We start from the raw sequence: 23,057 nt of genomic DNA on the forward strand, positions 1-23,057 counted from the left end.
GCTGCTGCTTTTCTGGATATAGGTTCCGCTCCTGCGCCAGCATATATACCATATAGAGTCTTGCAGGATAAAGGGACTTCTGAATAAAGAGTTTAGTGGCCCCTTTAACTTGTAGATTTTTTAAATTTTTGTGCGTGTGTGTGTCTCAGGCTAGCTTGGGAAGCTTAAGCACACTTTGTACTGCAATTGCTCCCAAATGACTGCCATCTTCCCACCTCTTTCCCCCTCTTCCTTTAGCCTGGATCTCCTTGGACATGTTTTCTCCCCCAGAGCTTTCTGCATTTTCATCAAGGGTCCAGTCCTAAAAAAAAAAAATAATCCAGTCTCTGCATGACAGTGAAGCCAGTGGGTCTGCTCACATGAATTAAAGTTTGCTGGAGCATAGGCCCTGAGGCATTAAATAAAGTCCAATTTTATTAATTCTACTGTATTTAGACTTTGGAAAGAACTGTTACAAAATGGGTCACAGGTCTTACTTTTTAAAATGGCATTTGTTCCTTTGCTGATTCTTGGTAAACAGAGGCTCGATATGAAAGGGTTTCAAGCACTGTATACCTGTGGGGGTGTGTACGCTCTTGCATAGTGAGACTCTGGAAGAATATGCATGCAAGCATGCACACACAACATATTCCATTTGCACATACTTACCTAAACACGGTACTGCATATACAGGTACCTGCTCATGTGCATAGATGTTTGTGAGGAGAAATATGCATGTGCTTACACAATGTCTACCGGGGTGTAAACTCTTAATTGCACATATACAAACATTAAAAATCAAATTAGTCTTAGATGCACCTTTGCTTTTTTTCATTAAAAAGGACATTTTTAAACCCTTCTTTGTTCACTTTGGTTTTACTGTAACTAATACAATTCACCTGCTCACCTAATGGGATATTTTCCTTTCAGTATGTTAAAACACTAATTAAAATGCATTACAGTTATTAAATTGGGTAGAAGAGCACTTCTTGTAAAGCTTAGTCTGGAACTCCTGGGACATAGTTGTGCAGTGAAAGTTTTAGATCATGTCTCTTGTGTTACGGATCGCACAGCACAGAACCATGCTGAATATCATGCCAAAGATCTAGAAGAGAAGGGATGCAATTTAGGGATCCACTTACAAAACAGTTATTAAATAGTCTGTATATCAGAACAATCTGAAGGTTCTTATGGCAGAGTAGCAAGTGACTGCTTCCATCTACAAACCCCAAGACATCAGACAATTATCATTAGAGATTTCGCTGATACCCAAAGCCGAGGTTTTATCTGCTTACACTAGTTTCGCTGTTCTTTGTTCTAAATGTTAAGGCCCGCATAACAGCCCCAAACATTAATATTGTTAACATAAATTTCAGTGACATCGATAACTGTGACTATTCGTATTCTATCTAGTATTGCACCAAAGGCTTCTGAGTTTCAGAATGCTTCTACATGGAATATTGTATATGCATTTGAATAAGAGCAGAGAACGATCCCAGCGAAATGAGGTCTCTGGAACTGGCGCTGAGCATTGCGGTTTTACAGAGAAAGCTAAGCTCTTAACTGTTACTACTCAAGACCAAGACTAGGCATTAAATATAAAACTCTGTTCATGTTAGGGAACTAATTAACTAGAGGAAACGTTAAAAGCAGAGAACAGCGGGTATTGCTGGAGTCTCCAGAAATTTCTTTTTTGCCACAGGTTGATTCTCCGAAGAAGTTAGCAGCTACCTCCTGATGCTTCGTTGCTAGTGATGGGAGATGAGCAATACTATCAGGCAGTTAAACCACTGAGTTCATATGCCCTCCCCACACACCTCCCTAAGGAAGAAGGAGACAGCTGGTCAGTCATACCCCATGAAGTGTCAGAAACAAGCACAGAAAAACGTGCAGACGTGTTTCTGCTGCTGACGAGGTTATAATTTCATAACTTCTGCTCTATCTGAGGTGGGAAGCCATAGAAGAGATGTTCGTATTTCTAGTATATTCTTGTTGAGCAGAGAGGCTATTGGAACTCTGTCCCACCCATGTTGCTTTGCTGTATTTTTGAGTACACCTTCACGTTTTATACAAATCACAGGATTGTTTAATCCCCTTTACCCACGCTGTGGTTTCTGTTACGTACGTAAAGCCTTCATCTGCTTTTAAGCATCCACATAAGTCCACGAACCTCCTGCTCTTCAGACAAGCTAAAGGTGTATTTCTCTACTAATATTCTAGCTCCTTATGCTGCTTCAAACTGCTGTTGGTTTCTGAATCTGAAGGAAGTCATGGCACACACATGTTGGAAAATGCTTTCTGTTAAAGCCTGTGTTTGATACAGACTGCCCGCTCCTGCCATATTCTTGCAGCAGAGTGACATCTATTGGTCACAGCTCTGTCACGAAGGAGCAGACCTTGGGCATACAACAATGCACACTTATGGGAGAAGGTGGACTGTAAGAAATGTTATCCACACTTTGATGACATGATTTGATGAAACAGCTACCTGTAACTATGTGCTACGTATTTAGGAAAGAAATACTGTTCTGAAAACTATGCATTTTAAATCCTGTTCCTTTAACAAAATACATACTGATCACTGGATCTACAACTCAGAAAATCTGTTTATAAACCGTCCTTCACATTGAACCAATTCTACAGCCAGCATTTTCCTGGAAAGCCATTTCTATACAAAGGGTTCGTACTGTCTGTTCCTTATGAAATCTAAGGAATGAATCCTCAAAGGGCTTAAAGCATCAGTCTGCAGCTGTTTTGGAATAGATGAAATGCTGCTACAGCCTTTTGCTTTTCAGTTTGGCTCATGTGAACGCCGCTTTCCTACTATTACAACAAAATAAGATTAACCATTGGATACTTTGGATGCTGTCTAAGGACACAAAATAAACCATTGGATACTTTGGATGCTGTCTAAGGACACAAAATAAAATGGTAAAACAAAGTCATGCCAGTCTGTTTGCGCCAATGTGGGTGATTCCCAGTAAGAAGACATACTGCAAGTGATAAGAATAGCTGCACCTTTGAGGAATCTCACTAGTTGCTGCAAAACACCTTCCACAAAGCTTTGAGTAAGGGACAGGGTATTGGGCTCAAATATAGACTTGAGAGTGAGAACATGGATTTACTCACTGTGATGCCAGCAATTGCAATTCCAACAATTCCAACTAAATGCAAATTAGCATCAATTACATTCTGGATTTCAACGAGGCAGTTCTATTAAAAACAAAATTGAAAGATTTTTACTCCTAAAAAAATATACTCCAACCAATTCCATCAGCTGTTCTCACTAAACAACACATAAACATGAAAAATATTATTGCAGTCACTGTCCTAATTCATGTATCTATGCCTTGTGTTTTGTTGGACAATTTTCAAAGTATATTCCCTTTTCTAGTGAGGTATCTGTATCTCTTGCCTGTACGTGCTGACACATACAAGTCACAGAATCCCAGAATGGTGAGGGTTGGAAGGGACCTTCGGCGCTCACCCAGTCCCACCCCCGCCAGAGCAGGGGCACCTATAGAAGTTGCACAGGACGGCGTCCGGGCGGGTTTGGGATGGCTCCAGAGGGAGAGACTCCCCCACCTCTCTGGGCAGCCTGTGCCACTGCTCTGCCGCCCTCACAGCAGAGAAGTTCCTCCTCATGTTGAGACAGAATTTCCTGTGTTCCAGTTTGTGCCTGTTGCCCCTTGCCCTGTCACTGGGCACCACTGAGAAGAGTCTGACCCTGTCCTCTTGACACCCGCCCTTTAGGTATTTGTAAGCATTGATGAGATCCCCTTCTCTCTCTTCTCTTCTACAGGCTGAACAAACACAGGGCTCTCAGCCTTTCCTCTCAAGAGAGATGCTCCATTCCCTTGATCATCTTTGTAGCCCTCCACTGGACTCTCTCCAGTAGTTTCTTGTCTTTCTTGAGCTGGGGAGCCCAGAACTGGACACAGTGCTCCAGATGTGGCCTCACCCGCGTAGGGTAGAGGGGGAGAATGATCTCCCTCCACCTGCTGGCCACGCTCTTTTTAATGCATTTGCTTACAATCAGTTTTCCCTAAGTTTAAAAGTCTGTACATGATAGGCCATGCTAAATTAGTTTGGCCCTTCAGATTGACATTGTATGCACGAGCAGATCCCACAAAAGACAGAAATAACAGTATCCTTCTTAGCACCAACAAAGTTGCTAGTCAGGAGTCCCCATTCACGATTAAGGCAGGCACTTGGCAAAATTCAGCCTCCATGGGGCTTTTCATTTAGAACTCCTGTTCTGCTATGTCCTTCCCACTTTTCAGATGATGTAATATTGTCCCAGCTGCTGTGGGGTGCTACAAGCAGGCTTCAGAAATGAGGGCTGGGCATATTCAATATTATATCTGATTTATTTTTGCCTCCACTTTGCTCCATTTCATATGGAATTTCATGCTGGAATTTGCAAGGTAAAAAGGAAGTTCTTCCTTTCTTTTACATCTAGAATGTCTCCAATTTTACTAAATAATTGACATGAAAAAGTGATTACAAAAACCAGAACAGAGGACACTTGCCTTCTGGATATTCTCTGGACAGGGTAATCCCATTCGTTGTTCCATATTATCTTTACCACAGCATTGGAGCTAAATGAGAGAGAGACAGAGATATGAAGAATCAAAGAAGGGGAAGCCATAGACTTCTTTCATACTGAAAGTGAGACAATAAATAACAAATAAAAAAGAAACAATACAGATCAAGTCATAAATTTATTCCCTGTATTAACTGCTACCTCTGGTAGAGTTTCAACTGCGTGGGCCAGAATTCTCAAAAATCACTTTCAATTGTCTGAGGCCATAGCAAACAGACAAATTTGTATTAACAACAACATCCAGAAGGGATTTTTATCACAGTATCTCATAACAAAGCAAACAAGTGGATTTTGGAAAAGGAAATCCCTGGCTTACAAGGAAACAGGAGTTGTTAAAGGGAGAAAGCAGAAAGTCCAAATAGTGCATATAGAATTATGGGCAATGCACAAAAGCTGCAACGGAGAATGCTAGAATCTTTATTTCTGATAAAACATAGTGCTGGGTTTGGAGACAGTAATAAATCAGAGTGTTTCAGAGGGTTTGTTTTTCCTGTTTGCCTGTCTCCCACAAAATGCTTGAAATGCCTCTTGGGGTCAGAAATAACAGCTATGGGAGTAGGACAAAAGGGTCTGAGGTTGTGAAATGTTTCTTCTAAAGAACGTGGGAATGCTGTAAGGAGCAACAAAGCTTGGGCTTGATCTCTCTGGGAGGCAGTGCAGATACAGGATGGATACAAATAGGATTCAGGAAGTCACAGTTTCTGATTCTGATTCAGACACTAACTTTTTGGGTGGCCCAAACTGAGTCACAGATGTGCTTTTGGTTCTTTACGTTCTTGGTTCAGACAGTGGCAGGATCTGCCATATTGTAGGTCCTGGGACATGGGTTACAGTTTTTCTCTGGCAAATGCATAGAGATTCAGACCTTTTCACCTCTCACTGCATTTGTGAGTATTTATTCTTGGATTTTAATATCCAAAAGGGCCATAATAGTCCTATCTTCTGCTCAACAAAGACCAGAAGCATCAGCTGAAATTTAAAAGCCTGGCCATTTTCACTTTCAAAGGTAGGAGTCACTTGGGATCTGAAAAACAGAATTCTGACAGACACATCAGGAAACCAGGTTGTGAGCCTCTGGCTCCATTTTAAGGAAGGTTCAGTTCTATTCTTTCATACCTGAGTGGGAACCATTCTGGATTTTAAAGGGTAATGTGACAGTAGAGTAGTAGTGCAAGATATTAAAGCTCAGGAGGACTACTCACAGCCAAGTGGTAGCGATAGATAGTGCTGTTGACCTTTCCTCCTGGGTTTTTCATATAGTCGTCATAAACATCTTCATAGATTTTCTGGGCTTCCTGTATTGCCTGAAGAAATCAGACTTTCCAAGTGAGTGGCAAGTAAGTCTTACCCCTAATCCAGTGCAGACTTCCAGCCTGTGTCATCAACCTCCAGAGCAGAAAATTATGCATGGTAAACTAAGGTACCATGATTGGAAATATAGGAGGTTTTGTGGCCTGACGGCATTCAGGGAACTCTGCATGAGTCAGAATGTACACATGCTGTAGTTCTGTGTTTTGGTTAAACACTGTTATTTGGAGAAATTCAGTGCTTGGATTTGTTTGCCCTTTTCCCAAGCGATACCCTCTTATATAGTTCGACTGACTTGACGTTCCTTGTGGGTTTAAGGTTGAACCACACCTACAGATTTTCTTTAATAGGGGCAAAAACTGCATCCCATTCTGGACTTGTGATAACACAAGCTTGTTATTGACTCCAGATAAGAATGTCAGAGAGTCTTCCTGGGAAAAGTCTCCTGGAAACTTTTCCTATGCAAGAGCCAGGCGGTACGTCAGTCAGCACTGGAATCCATAGCTGCCCTGTTAGGACATTAGAAGTTGCTTGCTACTTACCACTTTCTTGCCTATAAAGGCAAATACTCCAGCAGTGACCTCAGCCGCAAATATCACCAACAAGCAAGCAAAGAACTGCAGAGGAAGAAAATAATATTATATTAATATACCACGCACAATTCTGCTTTATATGGACTGCCAGTCAGTCCCTCATCCTTGCCCAGGCCTCAACAGCCCACTCAGCAACTGAAAGAAAGCTGGTAAGCAGCGTCCCTAACAAGGGTGTCAAGTCAGATTTGTTGTAATATAGAAACAAAGGTGGAAATGGCAAAGATGTGGCTCAGATGGTAGCTTCAGGAAAGACAGAAGCTAATTCCAGGAAATATATCACATGAGACAAGCAATGGAACTTCTTCATGTATGGAAACTCTGCAATAGCATGGTGGCTAGAGATGCTGGATTGGCCAATAAAAGCACATAAGACATTTCAGGTCTTGGACAGCAAAGATCTTTCCACTAATGACACAAAGCATAGTCTTTTGAATGATTTTCCCGTGCAGCCCAGGCCCTTGAAACCTTTTACTTACTGCTCCAATTAAGCACTGAGACTCCCGCGCTGCTCCACAGCATCCAAAAAATCCAACTGTGGTCATGAGAGCCCCTGCTCCCACCAATACATAGAGTCCTATGAAAAATCAGAATCAGACAAGAATTTAAGAAGGTTTCTCTTCCCAAAGTTTGGTGCCTATTTTGTCAAACCAACACATTTGTAAGTAACAATGGTCTCTGGCTCTCACAAAGGACACCCATTACACAGAAAAGTTGCTCTTGTCACAAAACGATTGTCACAATGATTTCTTCAGAATTCTTGGAGAATCTCATGAAGACACATGAGAAGACTTCCACCTCCCAAGTTTCCTCTCCCAAGGGCAGCTCAGTCCAGGAAGAACATATACCATACCATACAGAAACACCTTACAACTCTTCAGTGAGGAACATAAGGCAAAAAAAATCTAACATTGCTAGAGGGCTTATTTCTGTGAAACCTGGGGCTGGAAATGTGCTGTACTGCTATGTAGGGGTAGAACTTCCACAGCTACCTGGCAGCTATGCTCTATCCATTGCCTGGCAGGCCATAAAAAAGACATTTGAAGATCTTCAGGAAAGGTACAGGCACTACAGTGTGCTGTTCCTCTGAAATCAGTGCTTTGGCTGGGAAAAAAGCGGATTGCTATTGGAAAGAAGAGCATGATTGGGGGAACCCCTTGAACACTGTTGGAGGAAATGAATGAAAAAATTAATTTGCACCGTCTGGCAAAATAATGAGTAGGAAGAACAGCCTGGGGGAGGTCATAAGCTCAGCCATAGTCCTAAGCTTTGTCACTGCAGAGAATGGAAGCTTGTTTACAGTTCAGTGATTTGGAGCATGGCATCTTCCTTCTACAATAAATAGCTGCTTTACTGCCTGCTGGGCAGGCGTAGTCCAGCATCATTAATTTACTTTTTTTTCCCTCCAACATACTCATGCAAGTGTCAGAATATGAGCTACCAGCAGCTTTTAAAGGCTAATGTTATCAGTGCACTATGATCAGAAGATTTGGAGAAGAGTTGCCTGAAAATGGATAGAATCACAGAACCAGACAAATCACATCAGATATTCAAAGAAGGTGATTCTGTGTGAAAGGAGTAGAGTGTCTAGGACTTAGAAGCCAAGACCCTTCCATGCATGGCCTACAAACAGCATCTCATGATGCATGCTGCCCTCATCTGAACTGCAGCATACCCTCCCACCACTTTATTTCAATAGGCAGAATCAGAGTGGCTCTGCAGCAGCCAGTGGCAACACTGCACTGCCTTCATATTCTGGACATTCCCAGTTAAGTGTTATGCAGGTACTGAATCATTTAGGGGACTTGAGACTACTGGCAGATGAAATTATTTGTGTGTAGACAAATTTAATGACATAAAGAAAGAACAGCAAATAGTGGATCATCAGAGTAAACACATTAAGAAGATAATGAAGCAATCTGGTGATGAGACTGCCAGCAAAGACCAGGCCTGAGACAAGTACAGAACATTGGAGATGTCAGTGTAGCCCCTTACATAGTTACAGATCTAGGACGCCAGCTATGTGCAGAACTTGACAGGACAAAACCTGTAGAGGTCAGGGGAATAGCATTCATCTCTGCAACCTGTAAAACTAATAGAAATACTCACATTCAACAGGCTTTTTTTTTTTTTTTTAATGGGCTTTATCTAGGACAAAAGGAAACCCGAGCACAGATTTTTTCTTTCCTCACTTGTAAATTTACATGCTTGATCTGTGCTTAACCAATACATCCATTCATGTGAGGTGTCGGTTCCCATCAGACCACAACAACTGTGTTTGTGCCTTGTCTCTGGGTACCATGTCAGCCAAAGTACAACAGACTCAGTGCACTGACTTGTAACTCTAGTCGTTGTCTTGTGCGGACAATGTGGAGGACCCACAGAAATCTGCCATGCCAATCCACTGCTAGAAAAAACAGCTTCGTTTCCCTCACGCCCTTATGAAGGGACAGCGGAGCTACAGACTGCACACACTAGAGGGCACAGTGAGCCTTCCTCCCAGCTTTGACTACGCAAACTTTTAATGAGAACATTTAGTATTCTCAATTACCAATTTAAACATTATTTTAAAATCTGGCCCAAATCTTTAGGGTTAACAGCTGCTGGCATTTACTGTTAGCAGGCCTTGTGTAACCTAGACTAGAAAGCCCTACAAATGACAGTTTGCAGCGATTGCTAGGAAAAGGAAAAAACAATCAATCAGTATATGAATGTGGAGCATCTAGCCACTCTGCCACACAGATGCAGCCTGCTTGGAGAAGGCAAACTCCTGCCTGCTGCCCATTCATTGGCGCATCACTGTCCAGTCACTGTATGTTGGCCAAATATCTACTCCAGCTATTGTGATCCTTCTCCCCTCCATCCTTCTTGCCCCAGTACCTTTCTTGTGCCAAGGATTGCTGCTGAGGAACACATTCTGCTAAACAGCAATACAACTTCTATAATTAATATGGCTTTGCCAGGTCTGTGATGCCAGATATGTGGGATTTGCTGCTGACTGTGCTGGCAGTTCATGTTCTGTATTTTCCAGGTTTTTAATATTCAGCATCTTATGACTTACTAGGACTGAGCATTCTTCAAGCTAATACTTGTACACATATTCACAACACTGTTGTTTACTGAGGGAGGGATATACAAAGATATATATGGCTCAGGAGTAAAGGTCAGCCCCTTGTGGAAGATGAATTGGGAAAGACAAAACACTTCTCTCAGGTGCAGAACCTGCTGTTCAACTGCCGAACACCAGAACTGCCATTTTCTCAGATCTCCATGGTAACAAACAGACTGTAATTACAAAGATGTTTCCTGAACCCGTTTCTGCATGTCACTCCCTAGTCCAGTCCCTGTAATTACTTATCAGTCAACTTAGCAGAGAGACTTTTTGATTAAGAAGGCTGGAAAGAAGTCTTCCCATTTCTTTTTGTTGCTTTCAGCTAGCAAAGACAAAGTTCTCTGAGGCTCAGGGGTGAGACCACTTTCAGGAATTTGGATTTGCTTCTGTCTGAGAAACAGACTTAACATTTCACTTGCATGACTCACAGCTAAACCGCTACCTCAATCAGAACTTCCCTTTTAAGGCGTGTTACAGGAAGAACTCACACAGCTCACTAAACAAAGCTGAGCTTGCTGTGTGTCTGGCCCCACAGCGGAGCCAGCCAAGAGTTTAGAACCACCTTCTTCCATCTTCTGTTAAGGAGAGTTCATTCCAGACTTTGTCCTTTTTCAGCCTGGGACTAGTAGTTGCTGATACTTGGAGAGCTATTTCTAGATGGAAAATAATGACAACACTTCAAAAAAAACCCCCACAAAACTAAAGATGTTTTTACTCATCTGCTATATGTGCACATATGTAATCTTTCACACAGGAATGAGACATTTGAAGAGTAGCTTGAAAAAAGTTCAAAGGGACCAGGTTACTTCTCGGCTTGCACTGTGAGGTTTCCTAGAACCCAGATCCAGGTACACTCAACTGGAAGATGATTTCCAGGAAGGGTATCAAAGCAATAGATTCAGAAACATCCTAGATAGTATAACTGTGTAACACAGGGAGTGAGTATTTATTTTTGTAGTGGGCTATACGCAGTAATGTAGGCATATTTCTCTTACCTAGAGACGTCATGCACTAATTAGCCATCAAGTTAGCCCAGTTAGGATCAGCAAAGCAGACAAATGCAGAAATGTGGTGGTGTTAATGTCATACATTGCTCTGCAGTAGTATCATGTGTCAGATGTTACTAAGCTTCGCTAAACCCTGTTCCTTTCCAAAAAAGCAGGACGGAAAGCAAAGGCTTAATCAGCTTCTATTCATAAGCACTTCCATTGTAAAATACAAAGCCTTGGCATGGCCTCCAATTTGGCATCTACAGCACAGCAGAGAAACAAAAAAGACAATTTATAGTCGCAAAACTAACATGTTTGATAGCTAGAAACTCCAACACAAAAAACTTCACCACAAAGCTCTGCATGGCAAAAAGAAATGTGCAACTCAGGTCAAGGTAGAGAGCTAATTTCATAAATGGACTGTCTAGCTGCAGCTTTTTGTGCAGCAGAAGTAAAAAAGTAGAAGGTAGAAAGGAAGCCAATGTTTGTGGCCTGTGTGAAGTGAAATTTTTCCTCTTACCTCCACTTACCTCTGTTCATTTCCTGATTCTTAGTTTTGTCACTTTGATCTGTGTCTGCTAATGAAGAGGAGAGAGGGTTTGACAACTAACTAGTCTCTGAGTTTGTTGGCAGCACGCAGCCCACACAGGAGCAGACAACAGACGAAGAGAGAATACTGAGAACAGGCACACTGCTATGGCATTAAGGTGGGGATTCAGTGGACCTAATGGCAGAAATCTGTCATCTGTGTGACTGCCCACAACTCAGGAATATTTATTGCACTTGCATGCAGGACCCACAAAGCCAGTCACTCTCAGTCCCTGTATGCAAAGGGATGAAGAGGCACATTCCAAAGAATTAAAAGCCATGTGCAAAATGCAACAGCAAATTGGTTGATCTGAGCAGATGCAGCCAGGACACCGATGACTATGCAGGGTAGTGGAGGAAATACAGGCTTTTTGTAAACACAAGAGAATGAAAAACAAAGTGTTGTAGGACTGGGTTGTTTCTTTTTTTTTTTTTGACAGAGCCTATTCCCTTGACCTTTTTTGTGGGGAAAAATTCAGGTTTGGGGTGGTGGTTTTGGGTTGTTTTGTTTTTTGTTTTAGCTGTGCTAAAACACCTACCCAGACAAACACACAGATTTTTATAAGCTGTGAAGAGAAACTAACACTTCTGCTTTTAGCAGTAAGTCAAGTAAGAGAACACTTAATAACAAATTGATTTCCCTTCTGGCTAAAACATAGAGTGTAAACGGATTGGGGGAACCCTGTACTTCAACCATTGTTTCATTTTGCAAAGAAAAAATTTGGAAAGCAGTAAAGAAGCATCTTTTCTATATACTTGATTTTTTGATTCATCCCATGGGAAAAATCATTATTTCCTGAAAGGAGAATGTCAGATGGGGGTATTCCCTGTGGAAATTCCAACAGGAGGGAGTCCCATTTTCTAGCAGACTCTGCTTTGCAATTACAAGGGGAATTAAAAAGTTACCTGGCAATCTTAGAGCAACCTATAGCTCCCAATACTGAAGAATGGCAAATCCACAACTCAGTAGAGATCTCTAGATTGGCATCTATGTTTATGGCATGGAGTTCTTCCATAAGATACTGTTTCCTCTGGGTATGAGCACAGTGGATCTGCAAATGTGAAGCAGCACCTCAAGAAGGATAAAGGGTATTCTGTGTGTCATTTCTGGATGACCAAAACCTTTGTGATTAGCAGTGAACACAGAATTTCATCATTTTAGATGAGGTAGAAAGATGGAATTTCATAGCTGCTGACTGCAGTAAATCTTAATATGTTTTAAGAGTAAGGGAGGGAGAGATGAGCACTGGTTTTAGAAAAATGACTAGTGAATCTGCAAGACATCAGTTCTTTGTTCCTTAGAGCAATTTAAAAAAGCTCTCTCAAGGTAACACACAAATCTATGCATAACTAATCTGAAAGGAAATGTCACAGGTTCTGTAGTCTGTCATGTGGCTCTTGGACAGAGTAACAACTGTGTCCTTAGAGCCAGAGTCCCTCTATGCTCCCACTGCAAAGAATCACGTGATAGGCAGAAATGTATACTACCGACGTTTTATGAACAGAAAGGCAACATGACAACACAAACCAGGCAGGTATGAACCTACCAATGTGAACATTAACATCATTCTTATTTCTGACCAGCCGGCTGTCTAGGCTAGGAGAGATCTAATTTTGAAGTCTGGAATAGAACCCACTCCCAGAGTTGTTGTTGGTTTGTTTTTTTTTTTTTTTTTTTCCTGTGGGATTTTTGTTTGTTTGTTTGTTTTGTTCAAAAATCTTACTGACAGCTTTGAGATACAAATCCCTGTGTAGAGCCTACTGCAAAGAGCAGGAGCAGACAAACGTACTCTGTCTCTCTGTCTAGCTTTATTTCACATCAGTTTCTTGTTTACCTGGCTGCTATGGTCACTTTCCATTTGAAATAATTCGGCTTTTTCTTTTTCTGGGCTGAGTAACTAACACTGAACAAACCGCCAACTGTTCATACGACACTGAGAAGACAAGAAGCTCTGTTCTTGGTATAAGGGATCCAGAGGCAGTGATGACAGGAGTCCTAGAACCCAGACCTGACTTAAAGAGCTTTTCCTGAGGTTGTATGTTCATTACAGTCGGGGAGGCAGATGTGCTCGTCCACAGGACTGAGGCTCTCAAGCCCTCAGTAGAGCACCAATGAACCTGTAGTGTAAATGCGCTATTGGAAAAGATGAGAAACAGATGCAGGAGTCGGAAATAACAGGCCAGACAGGGACAGTTATGGTTGTTGCACATGGTAGCAAAGTCAGTTTCTGAAACAGGCTTGTTACTAGAGATCACCACTTTTCTGTGAATAGATTTTTAGTATATTTAGTTATCAAACACATTTACAAAACTAGAGAGGAGAGGTAGAGTCCTCTGAAGAAGGATTAATTTCTGGAGAATTGGAACACACCCTTAATTTGAGCATAATGCACAGACATAATTACGTCTTGTGTGAATTCAAGAGGTATTTTGTAGTTAATCTTCCTGGAACCACAAAAGCATTACAGATACCGGCCAGTTTGTAGTCTTCTGCTGATGCACAAGTCCTGAATTTTGATTTAAAAGGAACCTCACTGTAATGTAACATCCTGGTCCACTGCCTCCCCCTTTCCACAGAATACCAGCACTTGTTACATGTCTTGCTCACATGCATCTCACAACCCTAAAGAATTATGTCCCAAATTCACATAAGCCAAAGTACGTCTGCTATTACCTCCTCAGTAGTCTCCAGTGGCTCTGTCAATATCTACTTCACCCTACACCAAACTTCGCTGAAGTCAGATGTAATCAACACACCTGTATTAGGTGGATCTGTACTATCACGGTTGAACACAGAATCCTGTGGCAATGGATTCTACAATTTAATGATGTGAACAGTGTGACAAACTTCCTAGTATGGAAGTCATTCATAGTGCATAGTATGGTAATAATCTTGTCAAACTTCTTAGTACTTTTTCTAGTTTTATTACATCCTTTTTGACCAGAACGACATACAGCATTCAAAACACTGAGTGCACTGGAAATATACACAACGGCATTAAAATTTTTCAGTTGCATTCTCATTTCCTTTCTTAATAATTCCTGACATTTATACACCATTTTGACTGCAGCTGAGCAAGGCACTTTTGTCAAGAGCAACTGATAGTGAGTCTAAGATCACATTCCGGTGTGGCTATAGCTAATTTAAAGTCTGTCAGTGTTTATACTGCTCAGAATATGTTACCGCTTGTGTCACTTTACTGATACTGTATTTCATCCAACTTTTTAATACTCAGTCATTTGGCATTCTGAAATCCTCTCACAAGTCTCTGCAATCCTCTCTAGATTGTGGCACCCTCGATAATCCTGTGTGTATGCATACATTTCCATGCAGATATCAACAACAGTTATACACATCTAATGCTTAAACGCGCAGGCTTGAGGCGTCCCAAGCAGAAAACAGAACATGGCCATAATGTATTCACAGAAATCTGCAACACCCACAGCAGCAGAAGTTAGAGGACTGCAGATAGCTGTCTTAACCCACCCAAGCGCAGATCAAGTAAGTGCTGGAACAAAACAAGACCACTCAATCAAAACCCTCTCTGTAGATGCTTCTGAAGTTACACAGCCCAAAAAGGAGCTAAGGGCTTTTTTTTGTTGCTATTTTATTGTTTCCAGCAGACAAAATGCTGTCCTCTTAATGGCTTCATGGTGGACAGTCCCATTGTACTTCCACTGCTGTCAGACTGAAACACAACACAGGACATTTCCCTTGAGATACAATGGGTTATATTGGCTTGGTTCTTTTTCTAGAAGCCGCAGTAGAGACTGGCATCCAGAGCGGAGTTACTCCTTTTAAAGAGAGTATGTATGAAGAAAAAAGCATGAAACCAAAAAAGCCCGAGCATTCCTGGAGTTCAATGCACTGCTGCAGCAAGAGGAAGCATCTTGATGTGTTTTTACTTCATGCAGGACCAGTGAGGGGTTTATCCCCTGTCACCGAGGCCGCTTGCTACAGGTGGCTCTCTCTGGAAAAGTGGGAGTGTTGAGCCCACGGTGCTGCTGAGCTCTGGCGTGCCCACGGGCACTCTGACCACACTCACACACACTGCTTGGTCGCCCGCTGAGGCAGGCTGAGGGAGACCCCACGCACTCGGTGAGTGGTGGTGTCAGAGCAGTGCCACCAGCGTGCAGGCCCCAGGGTGACTTGCAGCTGCCAAGAGGAAGGGGAGGTGGTGTGTCACAGAAGGAAATGGTGTAACTGCCAGTTCAACTGTTGCTGCTGCATGGAACTGGCTAGCTTTTAGATAGTTACACACAAAGAGAGTAGGGTGGAAGAAGGATTACCCAGGAGTACAGATTAACAGGCAAAAGCACAAAGTTCATTATCATTCTTAAGTGATTAATTAAAAAAAAAAGCCTCCTGAATCTCAGCATATTGCAAATATAAAGCAATCAACCTGAGGCAGATGGACAGGTTGTTCCATTAGGCTTAACTAGATTGTTTTGTCAGAATTCTAACTTTGTGGTGGCCTTGCCTTTACTCTGCTGAGCGGCGTACTGACTCTTAGGAACTGATTGCTAGGCTTTATGGTCCAGCATGGAGACGGAGGACTTTTGAGCAACTTTCATTTTGAGTAAGGTTTTTTTTTTGGAGGGTGGTAGTGGTGGTACCATGTTTTTTAAGCAGATTTCCAGTGCAGCAACTTTCATTTTCCACTCAGGGCCACTAACAGCCTTTTCTAAATCACTCTTGCTCAACTGGAGGAGACCTGCACACAAGATGATAGGAAGAAAGAGAAGTTCATTGCTTAAGTCTTAAGTACAGACTAAAAGCCGACACAATACGCATCATGGAAGGACCGTTTGATGCTCCTCTTGTGGTATTGCATCTCTACACAGAGGCTCCTTTGCCAATAGTTCTCCTTTTAAAGGCTGATACAGTTTAAGAGGCTATGGATTTTGGAGAGAAAATACTGTTGACTAAGGATATAGTACTTGACTCCAAAATACATGAATAGAACTATAACAAAAAGAGGCACAAGAGCAGCGAATTGCAGTTTACATGGATTTAACTGCTGGCCAACTCCTGTTTGTACGGGCACCCACTACTATGGAGAAAAACTACTAATATCCTTCAACTCCAGACATGACTTCATATCCTAAGGCATGCGCCATCTAACTGTACCTTGCAAAGCCAGAATGATCACTCATGCTCTCATAGACACCAAGAAAAAGCTACAGCCACCCTGAAGCTTCTATCTACAACTGGTTTGGCCCCGATGAATGCCTGGACCACAGATTGGATCGTGGAACTGGAGCAAAGAGGACGTAACATAGCATGAAATTTGTGAGCTCTGGCTGTGCAGGAGAAGCAATGCTTCAGTGCTGCCAGTTACGAGAAAAGAGTCATCCATATTGATTCATTCATATTCATCAGTTTTTGTTACTGTTCCTGATGGGACTTGTTGGGTACATGCACTTCATTTTTATTGCTACTGGCAGTGATGTGACCCACTGCACTTCATTTATTAGGGGTACAGAGAGTTTGTCCTCCATGTTGCCCAAGGAACCAGAACAGACTTTCCTCATTATCCACGCAAAGGGGGGAGAATAGGCATCTTGAACTGACCCTTAAAAAGTCCTTGTGTTAGTTTTTACTTCACAAATGTTCAACTTGCACTCAGCAGGCACTTTGTCTTCACTTCTGTGCTTTCGGTATTTTTAAATTTAAGAACAGCACTACTATAAATAATTAATTAAGGGCCAATTAATTATGAGACTAATGCTGACATCTTGGGTTCACACAAGCATCTCCCTTTTCCTTCTGATTGTTGCAGACTTTCTTGCCCAGTAAAAAACTCACCGAGCCTTGGTACAGGAGTCTCAAGAAGGATGAGCAATCTGAGGGAATTCCCTTTATTCTACAGATCTTTTCCCCATTTGGTCAGTACAGTGTCACAAATGATTCAGATAAAAGCAGTAACTGACTAACTATTGACCTTTGCTGAAATTATCTTTTTTCTTTCTTTCTTTCTTTTTTTCTCTCAAGTACAGCTAAGAGAGCAATATATGAAATCTACCAGAGCTGAACTGCAATAGAACAGGAAAGCTACAGTTTTGCCTCACCACTTGAAGCACAGGCACAAAAGAGGTACTGTGCGATGGAGTAACATAAAAATATTGTCATGCCTGCCACTGCAGTGGGAACTCCAAAAGCTGGGGAGCTGCAGAGAGAGGATGTCCAATTTTAGGAGGCCACTCCAGTGTAAGATACATCTGGTAAAGTGGACGGAGACTGCATGGGTCAGAGTTCCAATTCCAACCTTTTATGTTGTAGGTTAAAAAACTGCAAGCTGCAGTGGGGAATATGGATCACGGAACACAAAACCACAAGCAACAGAAAACTAAGAACACATACGCGCTTGACCTCAGCACTGCTGCCTGTAAGCTGTTCTCAAACCAACAAAAACATTTCAGCGGCTGGAAAAGATGAACAGCCCTGGTTGCCAAGTCATAGCCCAAACTAATCCAGGGGGCAGAAAAGACAGCTGGACTGCTGGTAAAGAACAAGGCTATTTAAGGAGACTCATTCTGGCCTAATGGAAAATGCAAGGATATAATTATCAATTATTTTAAACTAAAACAACATTTCAGATCCAGGAAAAAGAACATCACAAGGAGGCAGAAGAGAGAAGCTGGTTAGATTCAGCTGGCAGTTCAATCCAGGTACAAAAAGAGCAGAATATGCTGCTCTTTAGGAGGAAGAAAATAAGGTGTTTCCCAAAAGATGGTGATTCTGGCCAGTGCTTCAACCTACAAAGCAAACTCTGAATGCAGCTGCAGTGTTGTTCCAAGCACTGACACAAAGCTGATCTGATCACAGGGGCTTGGGTTATCACAAAGCAGCCCCAAAAGCAGTTAGTGGAACACAGCTAAAGAAATTATTTTTAAATATATATATGGCAATATGTTTATATCTCCAAGTCATACCAATGATCTGCTTTCTCTTTCAGCCCTCTGGGCAGCTGCTCCTTGTGTGCTGCACAGTGTTCCATATTAAGAATTCCTATGCAAAATTCTGGCTGTCACCCAGGATGCACAAACACAGAACAAACACACAAAACCAAATAAACAACACTCCCAGAGTCTCTGTGAGAAGCACCCAATACACAACTGTCAAGGGGGACTCAGAGCCCTTGAGCATGACCATCAAGTGCAGCCTGTGCTGCAAAAAAACACCAGTTACCGAACTTATCACCATTCTTTTACCACTGTCTTAGTCACAGATTGTTAACAGACTCAGACTTCTGAATGGCTTCCCCATCAGATTCTCGGAAGTCACATTTAACATGATTTGTAACGAGGGAAAGCAGCATAATTTTGGTTTGTTTTTCTTTAACAGGAATGCTCCGTTCAGAGCACCATGCCTGTTACAAAAAAGGGCCAAAACTTTGCTTTAGAATTCAGTCAGAAGTGCAGGTTTAAAAGAATTCTCAGCATATTTATGTCACGTTCCTTAACACTTCCTCTGCTAGCAGTTAGCTATTACAGCATACAGCTCTATAAATACATGTGACAGCCCAATACTTGAATGTCATAGTTTATGACAGAACTTTTACAAGAACATTCCCCAGGACTTCCCAAAATTAACAACTCTGAACAGCTTTTTGTAATTCCTGTTCAGGACTGAAGCAGATTAAATCTTTTAGAGATTTAAATATACATGCACCAAAGAACATCTTGTTTACACAGTATTACAGTCTGCACTACAAAGCTGTGAAACAACCGTGGTGCTTATTCACATCACAGGATGTATTACTTTCTGGCTTCTAACAAACCAGCAGTACTTGATTTTGAAGGCCAGAACATCCTTCTGTCGAATCTCCTGGGTCAAACACAAGTGGATGAGGCAGGGAGGGGTTCCAAGATACAGCATAGGAAATCCAGCAGGTATAAACTGGATCTGGAAATGAAGTTGGTGATCTAACATGCTGCTGACATAGCAGCTCAGATGTTAGAGAAAAAGTAAATCATGATTCCTGGCTCTCTGTGTCAGTGGAGGTGCTACAGAGTATTTTACAGTAACCCTCAGGTCCCAATCAGATTTTCAACTGAATAGTTTTATTCAGCCTCATAAACTCCCACCAAAACTTTGCTGGACATAACATTCTGCCCATCTATTCCCACAGCACTATACAGTCAGCTCTGTGCCTCTAGCCTGGCTGCATATATTAAAGAAGCTTGGGGTTAGGACTGTGGTGTATCAGAGCCAAGGTCTCCACTAAGAGAATCGGGGCATTTAAAGTGACTGCACAGCCCAGGCAATATTCCTGTGATGGGTGACTGACTGCTACAGGACATCTTGGGTCCATGCCTAGCCACCCTGTCAGAATGGCTTGGTGGACAAGGCAGGACTGAGTATTCATTCACACTTGGCATTTGTAGATGGCAAAAATGTTTCCACCAATTGGATTTTATTGAGTGAGTCCATCTCCAGGGGTGACATATAAAACCAGAAAAAAATCTGACTCTGTCGAGGCATGTTACAATTGCCAATGGATAGAGAAATGCCTTTGCTGGCAGTCCTAGGCAGCTGCTTTTAAAATTTAAAGATGTCTATAGGTATAAAATACAGGTGGCATTTCCAGAAAACCCAACTGGAAATCCTAGGGAGAAAAACATAGTTTTATCTTAAATGCCTAAAATTACAGATGACCAATACCAATTCAGTGGGCTTGGGGAGCTAATTGATTCCTACCTAGGTGGGACAAACAGTTCTTGAGATCACTGAACACTGTGTGTAGTTTTACTTTTCAGCTGTGGAAGGATTTGCTCTGACACTTTAGGTCACCCTGAGGGTCTCTGTGTGCAGACACAGGGAGAACTGGGGAGCAAAAGTCTTACTGCTGCCTTGGTGTTAGAAACACTCAGAAGTGACACTGCTGTGTTGTTGGCTAGCAGCTGCACAGAGTATTGGTGAGCCCCACAGTCCTGCAGTCTCTCACCCGTCTCAACTTCTGTTTTGGCAGCATTAGCACAATTCAATTAGGATACATGAGGATTGGATCAAATCTGAGAGGAGAGTTCAGTTAGGCCTAAGGAAGTTGATGCCAAGCAGAGAAACGACGAAAGCCATCATGCACATGACGCACAACACCAGAATGTCCAGTTTTGTGTAGTTCAGCCCAGGAATTGTTGACCTTCATATAATTCAATGCATAAGGTGTGTCGCATGCCCCAGGATGAAACTAAGGCTAAAGGCTACTGTCATCACAGGCACTTTAACTTACCCATGAAGAAATACTCCGGAGACTTTTTGTCTGAAGCAAAGTCTGCCATAACCCCACCAAACCGCAGCCACAGACCAAAGGCAATGACAGCCAGTCCTGCCAGCTGGAAGATAAACAGACCAGTCAATACTTTAGTAACAGTTAGCCGGAGAGTGTCAAACGGTGTCATGGGCACCCTGTGCTTTCTTGAAGTCCCACAGCTCAGGATTACACTGTCAGAAAATTCAGGAAGTGCTTGCCAGTGTTTGAAAACAATTAATTCCTATTATAGTGCAATGTATTTCTTTCTTTCAACTCTTCAGTGTAGTGTTGCTTCTGAACTTACTAGTCCCTTTCAAACCTTGGAAGTAAGCTCATTTAATCATCAAAACTTTGGCCTGATTGCAGTGGGGAGTGGAGCGGGGTGTGGGGGTTGTGGTGGGGAAGTGAGCGCCTGTGCAAAGACAGGCTGCAAAACCCGTGAAGAGCACTCTGCTCTCCTTCCTACCCCTCCAAACCCACTGCAGCCAGGCGGTTTGCAAGAGGCCATGCAGGGCCTGGGCCTGGGGTCAAGATGCTGTTGCTGTAGGAAAAGCACCTTATGGGGAAGTGCCATGTGAGCAGGAGTTAAGCCCCGCTGGCTCGACACACTCCCCAAACTTTTAGGACAGAAGTAACCTAATTGACGACTTTTCCAACCCTCCTAGCTGTTTTAGGGCTAAATAACAGCCTTTGGGGCTGAGAGGTGCCCCCTTTCCCTGTATGTATCACATGTCCAGCTCCAGTGTCATGGGATATATGGTGCTGTAGAGAGATCAGCCGGACCTCTAAATCATGATCCCAAACCACAGGAGACTATCTGCCATTTCAGAATTGCTGCTGCTGCTCCATTGTAAGAAGGGTTCTGTTTAGAGCCTTACCAGAAAGAGAGGCTTGTATTGTTCTTAGGGATGTGCTGAAGTTAAGCATGTTTGGACCAATTATGACAGGGCATTTTTCTCTAAATCACCATGGGGTCCCCTACCAGAACTAGGAGAGAAAAGGATTATTACAGTGTACAGTATCTTGGGTAACAGAAATGACTAAGAAACAAGTGATGGATGCTGTCAAATGCAAGGAAAAATTCCCTTAAATGTGAACAAGATTAGATCAAAAAGAAGTGTCGAGGCGTGTTGTTTGAGGGGAAAGGTCTATAGACAGTGGTCTCAGACCCACCGCATGCCAGACCCATTTACAAGCCCACCAGGCAATAGTGTGTGTCCTGGCAGACAGCTTCAGCATCCTGCAGGACCAGGCACAACACTCCGCTACCTGTCTGATGGAGGCCCAGAGCCTCGGTCCACAGCACTGCGCAACCTGCGCACAGTTCACGCACCACCAGCTGCTCACCGTGCCCTTGGAAGCCTGGCGTTGGGTGCTTTCAATCTGTGCTGTGTTGCTTGATTCATCTGACATAGCTACAGCAAGCAAAGTAAGCTGGCAAGGACATGGCTGAAGAGCGTGGGACCACAGCACTCCTCAGAGAAAAATGTCACAGCGCAGAGTGCGAGTGTCCCCTGCCACCCCAGTCACAGCATTTGGCCCTCCCCGCTCGCAGGCAGGGGCTCAGCCTTCCGACTGCGGAGCACACCTGCAGCCCCTCCCCCCCCCGAGTGCGGGCTCCTAAAGTGCCTCTGGTAGTTGGGATGTGTTTGGTGAAATGACTGTCCCCCAGTCCAGCTGAGGAGATGGTTTCTTCCACCTCAGTGAAAAGGCAGATAATTGTCACTTTTGTGAAACAACATAAGGCAAAGCTTTGTCCTTCTCCTGAGCTGCAGCTGCAGCTGGGCAGCATCACTGCTCCTACAGCTTGAGCACAGCAGCACTGTGTACCCGGAGCTCGCAGCGCTGTCACCATGAGGGCAAAGCATTTGGTTTAACTGTGTTTCAGTCATAAAGGAGACAAAAGCCCAAAACTGCTTGTGCTGGAGAGGCTGAACAGGATTATTTTGTGACTTTTAAAAAAGCAGTGAATCAGAAAGAAAGAAAAAGACACTTAAGAAAGATAACATTGCTAATTGTTTTCCAGTGTGAAATACTGGAAAGCTACTGGAGGGGAGAACACAGCATCAGGGAAGGTGAAGGAAAAAAGAAAGCTCGAACTCAGTTGTGCTACAGAACTGTGCATGTTAGAAAGGTGCAATGAGGGGAGAATGGGCACAGCACTCTCCAGATCTCCGGAGGGCTCTGCAGTAGACACTACCCGTTGCCACGTTAGGGTTGCTTTCAGCAAAACGCAACATGATGGAAGGACTTTCTCTTAGGATGCACTTGTAAAAGCAGCAGCTGTTGTTCACTATTTAAAATTACATTATTAAAGAGCATCGTGATGCTGTGAAGAAGTGTTCCGCTGCAACAGGCTGTGTGGGATGCTGGGAGAACCTCTCCCAGCCTTACGCTGTTTGAAATGTTATGCTTGTTGGGGAAATGGTCACTACTTTAAATCACCGGCCAAGAGCGATGTTGTCTGTTCTCAGCAATGTCCTCTTACATCGAGTACGCGTTTTCCCAGGAAGAGCTCTGTGGTCCCCGACGCGAGGCATACCTGGCAGCGCGGGCAGGGCGCTCTGGCACCGGGGTCTGGGGGACCCCCCCCTGCACCGCCCCTCCGGGGACCCCCCGCCCGCGCCC

General features: G+C 43.0%; 1 protein-coding gene across 1 annotated transcript; it reads right to left on the minus strand.

Moving 5' to 3' along the window:
- Nucleotides 1–1,018: 1,018 nt before the first annotated feature.
- On the minus strand, nt 1,019–20,577 carry TSPAN2 (tetraspanin 2). Its single transcript, XM_009888484.1, has 7 exons — nt 20,409–20,577; nt 6,963–7,060; nt 6,436–6,510; nt 5,788–5,889; nt 4,506–4,580; nt 3,109–3,192; nt 1,019–1,084 (listed from the first exon to the last, which is right to left on the minus strand). Exons 1-7 carry the CDS (start codon nt 20,575–20,577, stop codon nt 1,019–1,021), a joined length of 669 nt encoding a protein of 222 aa, XP_009886786.1.
- Nucleotides 20,578–23,057: the final 2,480 nt, after the last annotated feature.

This window comes from Charadrius vociferus, unplaced genomic scaffold (genome assembly GCF_000708025.1).
Source record: "Charadrius vociferus isolate BGI_N301 unplaced genomic scaffold, ASM70802v2 scaffold1077, whole genome shotgun sequence".
Classification (NCBI taxonomy): Eukaryota; Metazoa; Chordata; class Aves; order Charadriiformes; family Charadriidae; genus Charadrius; species Charadrius vociferus.